The sequence below is a fragment of the Euleptes europaea genome, chromosome 18 (assembly GCF_029931775.1).
Source record: "Euleptes europaea isolate rEulEur1 chromosome 18, rEulEur1.hap1, whole genome shotgun sequence".
Lineage (NCBI taxonomy): Eukaryota > Metazoa > Chordata > Lepidosauria > Squamata > Sphaerodactylidae > Euleptes > Euleptes europaea.
In genome coordinates, this window is record NC_079329.1 from 23,856,206 (window position 1) to 23,872,001 (window position 15,796).

General features: G+C 47.2%; 1 protein-coding gene across 1 annotated transcript in view; it reads right to left on the reverse strand.

Annotated features, from left to right (window-relative positions):
- Positions 1-1,238: 1,238 nt before the first annotated feature.
- The window catches only part of DLX4 (distal-less homeobox 4), a 28,099-nt gene continuing 13,541 nt past the window's right edge, over positions 1,239-15,796 (reverse strand). The window contains exons 2-3 of the mRNA XM_056863450.1: positions 10,529-10,722; positions 1,239-1,490 (exon numbers count right to left, since the gene is read on the reverse strand). Coding sequence (XP_056719428.1) covers positions 1,239-1,490; positions 10,529-10,722 — 446 coding nt within the window. The remainder of the gene's footprint in view (positions 1,491-10,528; positions 10,723-15,796) is intronic.

A 15,796-nucleotide genomic window follows, 5' to 3' on the forward strand; every position in this document is an offset into this window, starting at 1 on the left:
TTGCCATAGCGGCCATTTTCTCCAGGTGAACAGATCAGTTGGAATAGCAGGAAATCTCCGGCTAGTACCTGGAGGTTGGCAACCCTACTGCATGGGCAAAAGCCATGTGGGGTGGGGGCTGTAATAAAGAGGACAATGGGTAAGATTCAGTGATAAAAAGATGGCTGGATCTAACCCATTTGATTGTGGTCCCAGCTAACCTGCTTTCTGTCCCCCAAAATCCTGACGCCATGTATTTCTAACAGTTTGTCATTCCTTTTCTAATAACTGTCCGAAGAAGAGCTCTGTGAAGCTCAAAATCCTGCTGTGCTAATTAAGATTGCCACATTCCCCCATCCCCCAGCAGTTGTCTTGTGCCATTAACAGCAGAAATTCAACAAACAAAGTTTTCTTGTCACCTCCCTGTCGGGGAAAACTTCATCAATTTAATTTCCACCTCTTTATAAAGGCAGAGGAGTGCTTCCGGAGAGGGGGGGGGAAGGCGGCAATTCTAATTTTGCTGACACCGCCAGATGAAATTACTGGGCTTTGTCACATAGGAACCTATCTTTGGAACAAGAAGAAGAAGAGTTGGTTTCTATGTGCCAACTTTCTCTACCACTTAAGGAAGACTCAAACCGGCTTACAATCGCCTCCCCTTCCCCTCCCCACAACAGACACCCTGTGAGGTAGGTGGGGCTGAGAGAGCTCTAACAGAGCTCTAAGAGAGACTAGCTCAAGGTCAGCTGGCTTCATGTGTAGGAGTGGGGAAACCAACCCGGTTCACCAGATTAGCATCCACTACTCACGTGGAGGAGTGGGGAATCAAACCCGGTTCTCCAGATTAGCATCCACCCATGTGTAGGATTGGGGAATCAAACCCGGTTCTCTAGATTAGAGTCCTCCGCTCCAAACCAACGCTCTTAACCGCTACACCATGCTAGCACCAGTCTTGGAGATCCCTGATGAAGAGACGCTGCTTGAAATGAGAGCCAACCTTTGGTCATGTTTCAATGGGGGTGGGGGGAGGTCTCTCCTGGACCCCACCTCACATTTCCTGCCACAGTTGAGAATTCCATCTGTGAACAGTACAAGGAAAATAATCCTTTGCATCTTCAGCCAGACAACTGCCTTCGGGGAGAGATCTGCTGGTGAGTCCTTCAGGGAAACCTTCCCGTCCACACACGCTCCTGCTTCCATGCTCCAGGGTCTCTGATCCTTGCTTTGGAGGCAGACTGGTGCTGCAAGTGCTTTCGAAGTCACATGACCGGCGGCCTCCCCATGGCGTCTTGGTGTTGGGACTGGTGGTACCAAGGTCCGAAGCTGTTGATGTAGCTGCTGGGAGGGAGAGGGGTCCCTTTGCACGCCATGGGGATGTCCCAGAGTGGGGGGATGTTGGGAGAACATGGGGACAAAGAGGAGGAACTGTGGAGATGGTCTTCTTGGATGCTGGAGCCCTGCTTCATGATCTTTTTAAACTTGGAGCGCTTGTTCTGGAACCAGATCTTTACCTGCAAAAACCAAGAAGGGGGAGGCAGGTCAGAAGAGAGACCCCTGTTGCATAGAATTGAAGCACGGTTAGTTTGGGAGGAGAGGAAACCAAGATAATGCTCCTAACCTGGATTATATCGAATTTAGAAGTTCTAGATAAAGTACTGAATTTGCAAGCTGGCACTTAAATGTTATTGCACAAGCAGCAGTAAAAGGGAAATTATTTGGAAATACTCTACAGTCAAATTTTGGCCAGAGTTTAAATTTGTATAATATGTTTTTATAGAATGTGTGTAAGAGCCCCATGGTGCAGAGTGGTAAACTGCAGTACTGCAATCAAAAGATCTGCTCATTGTGTGTGTAAAATGCCGTCAAGTCGCAGCTGCCTTATGGCCACTCCTTTTGGGGTTTTCATGGCAAGAGACTAACAGAGGTGGTTTGCCAGTGCCTTCCTCTGCCCAGCAACCCTGGTATTCCTCGGTGGTCTCCCATCCAAATACTAACCAGGGCTGCCCTGCTTAGCTTCTGAGATCTGACGAGATCAGGCTATCCTGGGCCATCCAGGTCAGGGTCAATACCTGACTTCAATCGACGGAAGTCAGTTTCAGGTAGCTGGCTCAAGGTCGGTAAAACGAGTACCCAGCTTGCTGGGGGTAAAGTGTAAACGACTGGGGAAGGTCATGGCAAACCACCCCGTAAACAAAGTATGCCTACTAAACTTCATGAAGTGATGTCACCCCATGGGTCAGTAATTACCCAGTGCTTGCACAGGGGACTACTTTTACCTTTATAGTGTGTGTGCCGGGGGGAGGGATCAAGAGAAAGGGCTGGGTCCTGACTGCTGTTTCTACAGGCACAAGCTCTTCTATTCACACAGCAAGATCCTCCTGCCTTTCACCTCCAGAGGGAGCATGACATGACCCGGAAACCTTTTCCTGTGGGACAGGGGACCCCCAGAAGAGGACATGGGAGGGGCATTTTGGGTTGCCATGTGTTCCGGGGGCAGAAGAACTTGCAGCTGCAGAAGTTGGGATTGAAATAGGGTTGCTAGCTCTGGGTTGGGAAATACCTGGAGATTTGCGGGGGTGGAACTTCTGGAGGGTGGGGTTTGGGGAAAGGGAGGGAATTCAATGGGTTATAATGCCATAGAGTCCACCTTCCAAAGCGGCTATTTTCTCCAGGTGATCTCTGTCGCCTGGAGATCAGTTGTAGTGCCAGAAGATCTCCTGCCACAGCCTGGAGGTTGGCAACCCTAGATCTAAACCATAGCTGCTAACTTGGATATATATTTGTCAGCTACATGGAATTTAGGACTGCTAGACTGAAAAAGGTTCTCACCTGGATGGCCCAGGCTAGCCTGATCTCGTCAGATCCCAGAAGCTAAGCAGGGTCGGCTCTGGCTGGTACTTGGATGGGGGACCACCAAGGAATACTAGGGTCGCTATGCAGAAGCAAGCAATGGCAAACCACCTCTGTTCGTCTCTTGCCTTGAAAACCCCATTGGCATTGACATAAGGCAGTGGCAACTTGATGGCACTTTACAGAGAGAGATTGGAAAAGATACTGGATTTGCAAGTTGGGATTAAGGTGCAGAATGTGAATTCTGGATTTTGGCCAGGCACTGAATATGCAGGATGTTAATTTTGGCCCAAGTCTGTGTGTGAAGTTGCAGCCCTTGGCCAAAGCCAGTGTGAAGCAGTAAGAGGCTGGCACAGACTGCTCCAAGAGTGGAACTCAGCCATAGAGCCTGAGAAGGGTGGGGTTTGGGGAGGGTCTTCAATGCCATCAAGTCCAATGGCCAAGGCGGCTATTTTCTCCAGGGGAACTGATCTCTGTCAGCTGGAGATCAGTTGTAATAGCAGGAGATCTCCAGCTAGTACCTGGAGTTGGCAACCCTAGCCATGGACTTAGATGTAGGGAAACAGGAAGCTGCCACCAGGAAGGAGCTCCCACATAGCAGCAGCAGTGCGTGGGTTGGCCTAAATCTCCACCTAAAAAAAGTGTGGGAGGAAAAGAACTCCCACTTGCATTCAGGCCGTACGACACAAACACGTAGGGTTGCCAACCTCCAGGTAGTAGCTGGAGATCTCCTGCTATTACAACTGATCTCCAGCCATAGAGATCAGTTTCCCTGGAGAAAATGGCGGCTTTGGCAATTGGACTCTGTGGCACTGAAGTCCCTCCCCTCCCCCAAACCCCACCCTCTTCAGGCTCTGCCCCCAAAAAACCTCCCACCGGTTGCGAAGAGGGACCTGGCAGCCCTACGAACATGCCATGGGGTGCTGCGTGTCCTTGCAGATTGACTGTTGCCTTTTTCAATTGAAAATCAGTCTGCAAGGCTGTAATCAAGACAGAAGGGCTTACAAGAAACCACAATTACAAAAATAATAATTCACAACAATATGTACTTCTCAGTTCGCTTGACACTCTGTATACATTACAATTCACTTCACATCCAAGAATCACAATGATAATTTCTGATATTTCTAATAATGAAATAAAGTATAGCCCCTTATTGCATAGGGAGTATACAGAGTGTTAGAGTGATTCTTGTATGCGAAGTGAATTGTAATGTATAGAGTGTCAAGCGAATTGAGAAGTACATATTGCTGTGAATTATTATTTTTGTTATTGTGGTTTCTTGTAAGCCCTTCTGGGTTGAATTTGGGTGTGACTATTTATGTTACACAGAGGTACCATATTTTTGGCTCAGGCTGTAATCAAGAGCAGAAGGGTTGGGGGTGCTAAATCATCCCAGTTAGGGTTGCCAGGTCCCTCTCCACCACTGGCGGGAGTTTTTTTGGGGTGGAGCCTGAGGAGGGCAGGGTTTGGGGAGGGGAGGGACTTCAATGCCATACAGTCCAATGGCCAAAGCAGCCATTTTTTCCAGGTGAACTGACCTCTATCGGCTGGAGATCCGTTGTAATAGCAGGAGATCTCCAGCTACTTCCTGGAGGTTGGCAACCCTAATCCCAGTGGTGGCGGAAAGTGTCATCAAGTTGCAGCCGACCTATGGCTTTCAGGGCAAGAGACGTCCACGGGTGGTTTACCATTGGCTGCCTCCCCACAGCAACCCTGGCGTTCCGTCAGATAGGCTCTCTGCCGGCCCCGGCTAAGAAACAAGATGGTTCCCCCCATGGACAAAATGGAGTTTTTTGTGCACTCCATCCCTCCCCGTTTGCACCCGGGTCTCCTGCCCTAGATCTGCACCTCAATGGAGACCCGCCCGAGTAACCGCTGATCTGATACCGGGTCCCGCAAGACAATGCCGGGAGCCCGGGAAGATCAGCTAGTTAACGCACGTGTTTATTTCCTGTATGCATTGTCTTAAGTCTTTACCGGTAGTTAACTTCTGTATTGTCTCTTTGTTTCTAAAACCTAATCAACCCCATTGTATTTACCCTATATATGTACCGATATTTCCCCATGCCTGTATTCTAGCCTTAAGTTTCTATGATCTACTGAACTTGCTGACTTTCTGAAATAAAACTTTTAACTCGCTGCACCGTCTGGAGAGAAGTCTTTATTACCAGGAACGCAACGTGTTGCTGAGACCTGACATGTTCCTTATAGGTCTCCCAGCCCAATACTAACCAAGGCCGACTCTGCCTAGTTTCCAAGATCTGACAAGACAGAGCTAGGCTGAGCTATCCAGGTTGGGGAGATTCTCCCAATAGTCCATTCAAAACCACTCCCTCCCGCTGTTCTGTTTTCCCACCCATGTAGAAAAAGGTACAAAGTACCTAATCTGTAGGGTTGCCAACCTCCAGGTAATATCAAAAAATGACAACCACTATGACCAAAGGTAATTATACGTTTGCTCTCTATATATATATTACATAAGAAATATGTAAGAAACATATGTAAGAAACATAAGAAATCATCAGGTAAGATAGATCACAAAGAATCATCAATTAGAACACAAAAATACATCGCACAACCCCAAAGTTGTGCGAGGGATCTCCAGCGACTACAAAGGTAGTCGCTGGAGATCTCCCGCTATTACAACTGATCTCCCACCGATAGAGATCAGTTCACTTGGAGAAAATGGCCACTTTGGCAATTGGACTCTATGACACTGAAATCCCTCCCCTCCCCAAACCTCGCCCTCCTCAGGCTCCACCCCAAAAACCTCCTGCCAGTAGCAAAGAGGGACCTGGCAACCCTAGATCCTATTCTCCAAAAGTGCCATTTCCTGTAGAAGAATTAATCTTGTCGCCTGGAGATTAGCTGTAATTCTGGAAGAACTTCAGGCCCTATCAGGAGGTTGGTAACCTTAAGGCCAACAAGCTTTCCACAGCGACAAAATAGGGATTGTGATCTATTGGTTACCCCTTTTCCCCGCCCTCTCTCTAAGGACCTCAAGGTGGTTCTTCCCACCTTTATTTTACCTTTCCAAACAATCCTGTGAGGTAAACTATGCAGAAAGAGAATGGCTGGCCCAAAATGGCCCAAGGAGTTTAACAAGTAGCAATTCGCATCTGAGTCCGCCCAGGCCTAAATTAAAACCTGTCTCGCCCATCTGCACCATCAGTTCTGTGGCCTTTTGCAGACCTGCTGACACTGGGGCTGATGACTTTTTCCCCCAGAGAGCTGAGGGTGATTCAAACTCATGGGGAGAATTGTTCATGCCACTGTTGCTTCCCTTCAGTAAACAGGTTTTGCAGGTATCTGTATGGTTTCAAAAGCCTGTGAAACCTGTTTGACTGGAGTAGGATGTTGGGACAAAGGGACATTTGTGTGCACTATGGGAAGTGTAGCTTCTCTCCAACCACCCTGAAGACTTTAAAAAAAAGATTGTCTCTAGCTTGATCCATGAAGAAGAAGAGTTGGTTTTTATACCCTGATTTTCTCTACTGAAAGGAGTCTCAAAGCGGCTTACAATCACCTTCCCCACCCCCCAACAACAGGCACCTTGTGAGGTCGGTGAGGCTGAGAGAGTTCTGAGAGAGCTGTGACTAGCCCAAGGGCACCCAGCAGGCTGCATGTGGAGGAGCGGGGAATCGAACCCAGTTCTCCAGATTAGAGTCCGCCGCTCTTAACCACTACACCATCCTAGCTCTTGCTTGACCTCACAGAACTTGCTAGGAATGAAAAGTATTTAGGAAACGAGAAGCAGGTTTCAAAATAAATTGCCTTGGTGGTAAAAGCAATGGATCATCATTGGGTTGCCAACTCTGGCTTGGGAAATTCCTGGAGATCTGGGGGTTGGGCAGGGTTTGGGAGGGGAGAGGCATCGACAGGGTATAATGCCATAGAGTCCACCTCCAAAACAGCCCTTTTGTCCAGGGAAACTAATTTCTGTACTCTGAGATCAGTTATCCTTCTGCAAGAACTCAAGGCCCCACCTGGAGATTGGCAACCCTAAGTGGATGCCTTAAAGTAGTGGGGGGAGGGGTCACTTGGCCTACCCCACAAGTATATTTCCCCTGGAAGGTCCAAAATAAACATTCTTTATTATGATAGAGATGGAGGCCCACTGCAGAGGAGCAACAAAAAGCTATGCTCATGCTGCTACACCTGGAAATAAACAGCATTTCGAGCAGAAACTGAGCGCACCTGGAAATTGCAGTGATGTCAAACAGTGAGTTTAGGGTTGCCAACCTCCTGGTACTAGCTGGAGATCTCCTGCTATTACAACTGATCTCCAGCCAATAGAGATCAGTTCACCTAGAAAAAATGGCCGCTTTGGTAGTTGGACTCTATGGCATTGAAGTCCCTCCCCTTCCCAAACCCCGCCCTCCTCAGGCTCTGCCCCAAAAACCTCCTGCCGGTGGCGAAGAGGGACCTGGCAACCCTAAGTAAGTTATGGGATTATTCCTAGATATGCTTTTGTTTTCCACTTCCAAATTTAGCAACCTTCTCTGCATTGTATGTAACAGCTGCATACATGTCCCACACCGGGGACATATGTAGAAACATAGGAAGAGCTCTGCTGAATCAGATGAATAGTCCATCGAGTCCAGCATCCTGCGTCACACAGGTACCACCCAGATTCTCCCAGAAGCCTTACAACCAGGGCCAAAGCTTCCCCCCATTGTTGCTCCCCCAGCAACTCATTCAGAGATATACTACCTCTGAACATGGAGGTTCCCTGCTTAGAGGAAATTTTGAATGTAAGGGAACTTTGGAACTAGACCCCCTCCCCTGTAGCCTGAAGTAGTACACTCCATTATGCCACCTCTGCACTTTGCTGCTTTATTTCGCATCATGCATAAACCAGACCCAGGCTGGCAGCCGTCACTATATCTTGTAGCAGTGAGTTCCATATGTTAACTGGAGTCAATGTGCTATAATACGAATACACACACCAGAAGCCAAAAATTCCATTGATGTTTCTGTTAAGGGATTCCCTCAGGCAGCTCATCTTGCAATACTATGTATGGATGTTTGTGATGTTCCAACTCACGCAAAAGAGATCAAATAAGCCAAGTCTACGTCTTCTTATTACGCTCTCTGGAGAAAGAGCCCCATTTTATAATCCTTCACAGCATTTTCTACCTCAGTGCCCCCCCCCCCGAATCCCCAGCACACAGATTTCAGCAGGTTTTCACTTGACTTTCTTCTCCCTCCCCAAAATAAATCTTATTTATGCCTCTGGCTGTGGGCTCACCCCTGACATCTGTCTGTCTCTCCCGAGCTCTGTAAGCTGCTCAGCCACCTGTAAGGGAGGCTGCTAGGTGAGAAGGCACTCGCAACATGCCTCCCCTCCAAAACAAGAGGGGCTGTGGGTCAGTGGTAGAGCATCTGCTTGGCATGCAGAAGGTCCCAGGTTCAATCCCCGGCATCTCCAGTTAAAGGGACTAGGCAAGGAGGTGATGTGAAAGATTCCTGCCTGAGACCCTGGAGAGCCGCTGCTGGTCTGAGTTGACAATACTGACTTGGATGGACCGAGGGCCTGATTCAGTACAAGGCAGCTTCATGTGTTCAAAACTCACCCTGAACAAAACCCAGTGGACAGATCTCCAACGCAAGTCCTGTTGGAACAACTGGGAGCTGCTCTAGAGCATGACAGTAGCACAGGATCACACCCTGCGACTTGGAACATGGAGCGAGTTCGAATCCTACTTAATAAATATCACCATCTGAATATAAGCAGCTGCCACTTTTGTTCTTTCTGGTGGCAGGCAGAACAGGCAGGTAGGGTGACTCCCCTACATATAAAAACTTTGCATGTCACCTCACATTGCCTGCATATTTATTGCCACCCTAACTTATGCCCGCTACTCTTCTGACAACCTCTCTGATCTTTCTCTCTTTTCTTGTCTAAGGTAGACTGCAATGCTTTCTGCGTAGAGATCCTGTCACTGCTACATTTGGTACAGCACCTAGCACCATGAGTGATACATTCAAATGTGTTTATGTAATTTTAAGTTGTTTATCATTTTTTCTGATACAGCTATGAGAAAGCTCATATATACAAGGGTTAAAGACACTGAGCTATGAGCCCAGAAGGTGCCTGTACAAATGTATCCTCAGCCATTCACTCATTCACTTTTTTGGGTGTGCCGTCAAGTCACATCTGACTTACGGTGACCCCATAAGATTTTCAAGGCAAGAGACGTTCAGAGGTGGTTTGCCACTGCCTCCCTTCACGTCACAACCCTGGTGTTCCTTGGAGGTTGCCCATCCAAATACTAACCAGGGCCAACCCTGCTTAGCTTCTGAGATCTGATGAGATCAGGCTAGCCTGGGGCTACCCAGATCAGGGCAATTCACTCACTAGATGGCCTTAAACAAACCCCTGTCTCTCAGCTGATATAGGAATAATAGCTGTTTTGATCCTGCAGAGCACGCACGCAAAGATGCTCATGGACATGACTCTTTCTTTTCCTCCCCCTTCCCCCAGCTCCCCTTGAGACCTCCAAGAAACAGATAATGTCTTGCACAGACAAAAAGCTATGTGGCATGCCGGGCTGCAGTGAGGAGGAAGAACCAGGACCGCACTGCTTTTGCACCAATGGAATCTTCATTGACGGGAGAAGAAGGGGAGGATAATTTTGCCAAGTCCCCCCTTTTATTTATTAAAGCATTTATACCTGCCTTCCCCGCCCCCCACATAAAAAATGGTTCAAGATAGCTACTAATGCAGGCGAGAACCACTCCACACAAAAGTATAGGACATTGTATAGGTATCCTCAGGTTAAAAAAACACAGAATCCACGTTGAGCTACTTATGGAAATGATTGGTCTGAAGCGCAATATAAATGCAAAATACCCCCTCCAGGATTTTGAGATGAGGCCACAAGTAGCCGTCTGTGGTGGTAGAATGGACTACACCATTTCTCAATGTGGGGCATGCTGCTTTTGAATTCGTTATTTAGACATCTATATTCATACCCTGCTTTCCTTTCCCATGGGGACCCAAAGCGGCTTACTTTTCAACCTTGACTGCAAATAAAAAAAGAAAATGCAAAAGTAGGAATGGTTTAATTATCCAAGGGTACACAGGTGGTAGGAGTATGCAAGCCCCAGGGTCCGAGGAGGAGGAGGAGAGGAGAGGAGAAGGAGGAGGAGACAGAGAAGAAGAAGGAGGAGGAGGAGGAGGAAGAGATGGAGAAGTAGTAGTAGAAGAAGAAGGAGATGATGAAGAAGAAGAGTTGGCTTTTATATGCTGACTTTCTCTACCACTTAAGGAAGAATCAAACCGGCTTACAATCACCTTCTCTTCCCCTCCCCACAACAGACACCCTGTGAGGTAGGTGGGGCTGAGAGAGGGCTAAGAAAACTGTGACTAGCCCAAGGTCACCCAGATGATTTCATGTGCAGGAGTGGGGAAACAAATCCAGTTCACCAGATCAGCCTCCATCGCTCATGTGGAGGAGTGGGGAATCAAACCCGGTTCTCCAGATCAGAGTCCAGTGCTCCAAACCACCACTCTTAACCACTACAAAACGCTGGCTCCCAGCAAGAGGCTGTAATTCATCCTAAGCCACTTCACAGGACTGCTTTTGGAAGAAGTGGGAAGACCCTCCTGTTTGCCACCCTTGGAGGAAAAACGGGTTAACAAATGTCATGGAGAAATAGCAATATGTGTCATTTTCTCACTCCATCTCACCTGCGTCTGGGTTAAGCCCAACTGTGCCGCTAGTTCTGCCCGCTCGGGTAGTGCCAGGTATTGGGTCTGCTGGAAGCGTTGGTTGAGGGCCTGCAGCTGGAGGCTGGAGTAGATGGTACGCGGTTTGCGGATCTTCTTCCCTTTCCCGTTGATGCGGATTTCCCCGTTCTCAATTATGGTGGTTTTTTCCAGCTCTTCCAAAAGAAACAGATTTTGAAAGGGGAAAAAAAAAGGAAGATCATCTGTGAATGGACCCAATTTGAACACATGAACATATGAAGCTGCCTTTTACTGAATCAGACCCTTGGTCCATCAAAGTCAGAATTGTCTGGGTTCCACCAGGTTCCTTCACAGGAATTTAACTCCTTGCTACCAGTAAACTTGAGCTGGAGTCTCTTCCCTGATATACTAGCTTTCTGCTTGCAGGGAGGTTTTCTGATATGTAGGAGCAATTGAAAGCAGCCCTCCCTGCCACCAAGAAATGGTACCGTTCATTCTGCCACTCTAAATATTACCTAGTGCCTCACCTCAAAAGCCTGGGGGTGGGTATTTTAAATTTCAATCAAGTTCAGGGGAAATAGAGCCAATACTGATTTAAAACAAGAACCCTCTAAATGGTTATATGTATTGGAACATCTTAGCACCTACAGAAGGGGAAGGGCTGTGACTCAGTGGTAGAGCCTCTGCTTGGCATGAAGAAGGTCCCAGGTTCAATCCCAATCCCCGGCATCTCCAGTTAAAGGGACTAGGCATGTAGGTGATGTGAAAGACCTCTGCCTGAGACCCTGGAGAGCCACAAGCCTGTCATGGAGCCCTGAGCCCTTGTAACAAATGTGTGACATCTTGCTGGGACAGAGAAAGTATTCTGCGCATACTCAAAAACAGTCCTCTCGCCTGTCGGACTGTGGGAGGCATTTTTAAAAAGTTCTGCTCAGTCAATGATTAATTCCTAAATCGAGAGGCTATGAGGGAATCATGCCTTTTGATATAAACTCAGCTATGGTTGGCAGTAAGAGCCCCGTGGCGCAGAGTGGTCAGCTGCAGTACTGCAGTCCAAGCTCTGCTCACGACCTGAGTTCGATCCCGATGGAAGTCGGTTTCAGGTAGCCGGCTCAAGGTTGACTCAGCCTTCCGTCCTTTCGAGGTCAGTAAAATGAGTACCCAGCTTGCTGGGGGTAAAGGGAAGATGACTGGGGAAGGCACTGGCAAACCACCCTGTAAACGAAGTCTGCCTAGTAAACGTTGGGATGTGATGTCACCCCATAGGTCAGGAATGACCCACTGCTTGCACAGGGGACCTTTACCTTTTTTTATGGTGGGCAGTAGTGACAGAAAGTCTTCTGAGCATGCTCTTCTTGCCTTGAGCCAAGAGGAAAGGCAGGGCACAATTATTTTAATAAATAAATAACATAAATTAATAAATGGGCATGCTCAAGGTGATAGACAGAAAGGCATTCTGTGCACATTCAAGTCATACTCTTCGACAATGGTAAACTACTCTACATGTGCTCAGAGGCACTCTCTTCCTAATTCATGTGTTTTAGTGCCCTCGTTCAGAAATGGCTACAAGAATAAGCATAATTTCCAGAGTTTTTGTGTCTCTGTGTACCACCTTTCATAATGACTTTAGTGATGCATAAATTAGAGAATATCTGTGCAACCCTAAACAGTTACACCCTTCTAAGTATGTTGAAGTCATTGGATTTAGAAGGACATAACTCTGCTATGGAGACTGTTGCAGTCTCCATAGACAGAACATTGAAGTGATGCTTTAGCACAGCCTCATTTAATTGGGCTAAGAAGGAAAACGGGCCCTGGCATTTTAAAATCCCAGAAGCAACCCTGTGAATCCACCGTTCGACTGCAAAGACTAATCCTCAAGGCCCATTCAGACATTCCTACACATAACTCACAGCTGAATGTGTGAACGCCTTTCCCTTGCAGAGTGTCCCATTTGGGGCAACGGGAAGCCAAGTCATCGTTTTGACAGTGCCATTCTCAGGTCATGAACACATACATGGGAACACAGCCAAGATTTCAGCTGAGTTCATAGATGGATGCCCAAGTTTGGATGCCCAAGTTTGAATAAGAAAGAACATCTTGCAGTCATCTTGTTTGTGGGCTTCCTAGAAGCACCTGGTTGGCCACTGTGTGAACAGACTGCTGGACTTGATGGGCCTTGGTCTGATCCAGCAGGGCCTTTCTTATGTTCTTATAGGGGACACAGGCAGTTGTACAAACACCCATTGGTCATTTCAGCATCAAAATCATCAACTACGATGGCTCGTCCTTAAAGGTAGAGAAAAGCGGGGTATAAAAACCAACTCTTCTTCTGTGTTAGTTGTGAATACCAAGAACAGTCCTATGAAGTTGTATATCTTCCCTCTAAAAGCGAAGCATGAATGTATACTAGGGTTGCCAAGTCCCTCATCGCCACCAGTGGGAGGTTTTTGGGGCGGAGCCTGAGGAAGGCGGGGTTTGGGGAGGGAAGGGACTCCAATGCCATAGAGTCCAATCGCCAAAGCGGCCATTTTCTCCAGGTGAACTGATCTCTGTCACCTGGAGATCAGTTGTAATAGCAGGAGATCTCCAGCTAGTACCTGGAGGTTAGGAAGTGAAAGAACCTATGCTGCAAATAGTGAAAGCTAAGTAAGAAGGCAGCACGTGGCTCAATATTCAATTCAAAACAAAACCAAGGGTTAGTTTATTCAAATTAAATCATTCAAAAATCAACCAACAAACCAAAGTAAAAGGTAAAAGTGTTAACATCACACAATTCGCCTCGCAGGGCTTAAAACAGCAGCCTCGCAGGGTACCTGGAGGTTGGCAACCCTAATGTATATGCGTGCACACGCACCCATTTTCAATCAGGTCTAACAGAATAGTCACCCAGAACTTTATGCTTCTGATATTTCTCAATCCTTATTTTTTTTAAAAAAAATACTGGCTGGTTGAGAATGGAAGCAGAATGAGAGATATCGGGAGAAAACGCATGGTCGCTTTATAGCCCCCTTTATTCCCTGTTTCAGCCAGGATTCCACCAGGACTGAACACATGCGTTTTCGCCAAACTGCGTTGGATCCTGGCCGAATCCTGGCTGAAACAGGGAATAAAGGAGGCTAAAGCGACCGTGCGTTTTCACCATCACCCTCAGACAAAACCACAATGTGCAGATTTTCAGTGGTTCCTCTCTACCACCTTTTTTGTTTCAACTTTATCTTTCAGCACTGCAAACTCTATTCTTCTTTCACAACCGGGGGTCCTTTTCCTTTTTTAAGAAAAGGGGAACAGAAAATCGAGGCTCCATGCCAGCTCCAACCCTATAGATTCTATGAAAATTCCACAGTTAGAGCATTACGTTAAGAATTTCTCATTATATCCTGTTCCCCCCCACCCCCCATTTAAAAGAAAAACCTGTTCTTTCCCCAAGGAGAGAATAATTGAGGAGAAGAAAGCCAGGCCGCAAAATGCAAACAGTTGCAGAACAGAGTTGTCATCCAATCGGAGGCCTTGCTTTCCCTCCTCTTGGCTTGGAACTGTCAGGGGAAGGAAGGAAAGGTCTCTCTGCAGCGCTGGTTTTAATTCTCACTGGGGCAAATTTTTAATTAAGAGGTTCAATTGATGTGCAGAGCAGAGACAAGCTGTTCGGCTTAACAAAGAATACTCCCTAGACGCCTCAATAAACCGCATCCATGCGCCACCGACGAGGCCGCAAGAAGCCACGAGAGCAAAATGTTTTGGTAAGTTTTTTTTAATTGAGAAAGTTCATGATACTGCTGCTTTAAAAAAAGTTTTTAAAAAGATAAATAGACTTAAGAGGGGTTTAAAAAAAAGGCCTTGAAGGTTGTAGGTGCATCAGAAGAAAGACTGCAAGGAAGATCTCTTTCCCCACACCATGGCCCATCTGACCATATAGGCCAGGGGTGGGGAACGTCAGGCCCGGGGGCCGTATAAGGCCCACGAAATCATTTGGTCTGGCCCTTCGTGGGTCCTGGCAGATCTCTAGCTCAGAAGGATCTAAGATTGGCGATCCGCTCAAAAGCGAGTCGCTCTACGTGGCATACACTCGGAGCCATCTCCGGTGGTACCTCTTGGCTAAATGTTTGACCAAATATAGCAGGCTAATTTTTAAGTTGATAATTTTGTATGGCCCGCGAACGATGTTATAAATATCCAAATGGCCCTTGGTAGAAAAAAGGTTCCCCACCCCTGATATAGGCTGATAGGGTTGCCAGGTCCCTCTTTGCCATTGGAGGGAGGTTTTTGGGGTGGAGCCCTAGGAGGGTGGGGTTTGGGGAGGGACTTCAATGCCATACAGTCCAATTGCCAAAGCGGCCATTTTCTCCAGGGGAACTGATCTCTATCGGCTGGAGATCAGTTGTAATAGCAGATCTCCAGCTAGTACCTGGAGGATGGCAACCTTGTAGGAAAACTAGGAAGTCACCTGGGATGCCAAGGTTTAAGGGGCACCAAATCAGACAGAAGGGAATATACCGGTACTAAAAAGTTCAAAAACACATTTTAAACTCTATTTTATTTTTTGCATTGTTCACTTCACATGGCAAGTAAAGCAGGTGAATATACATCCTAGATTCCTATTTTTTTTTTTACATATTTTGAACGGGGTGACAAAGTCATAATTCACCCAGGGGGATGAAAACCCTTTGGCCAGCTCTGTTCCCCCCTCCCCATTATAAGACTTGCAGGGAAGTAGGTGCCCCAACATAGATACCCCAAAAGAAGAAGAAGAGTTGGTTTTTATATGGTGACTTTCTCTACCACTGAAGGAAGAATCAAACCGGCTTACAATCACCTTCCCTTCCCCTCCCCACAGCAGACACCCTGTGAGGGAGGAGGAGCTGAGAGAGCTCTAACTTGCCCAAGGTCACCCAGCTGGCTTCATGTGTAGGAGTGGGGAAACAAATCCAGTTCACCAGATTAGAGTCCACCACTCATGTGGAGGAGTGGGGAATCAAACCCGGTTCCCCAGATCAGAGTCCACTGCTCCAAACCACCGCTCTTAACCACTACACCACGCTGACATTGCATTGCATTGCAGAATAACTGACACCAGCATTAAAACTTGGGATACACAGGGAAATGCAAGACATTTTTCTTCCTGCTCCTCAGGCTACAGAGTAGAACCCCAGCATCTTCTGCAACACTGCGTCGGATCTTCGGACGCAGGATCTTATGCTCTAAAGATACTAGCAACTCTTCCTGCCCCTATCTGACTACTTGCATAATCAGGCAGACTTGCATGTATTT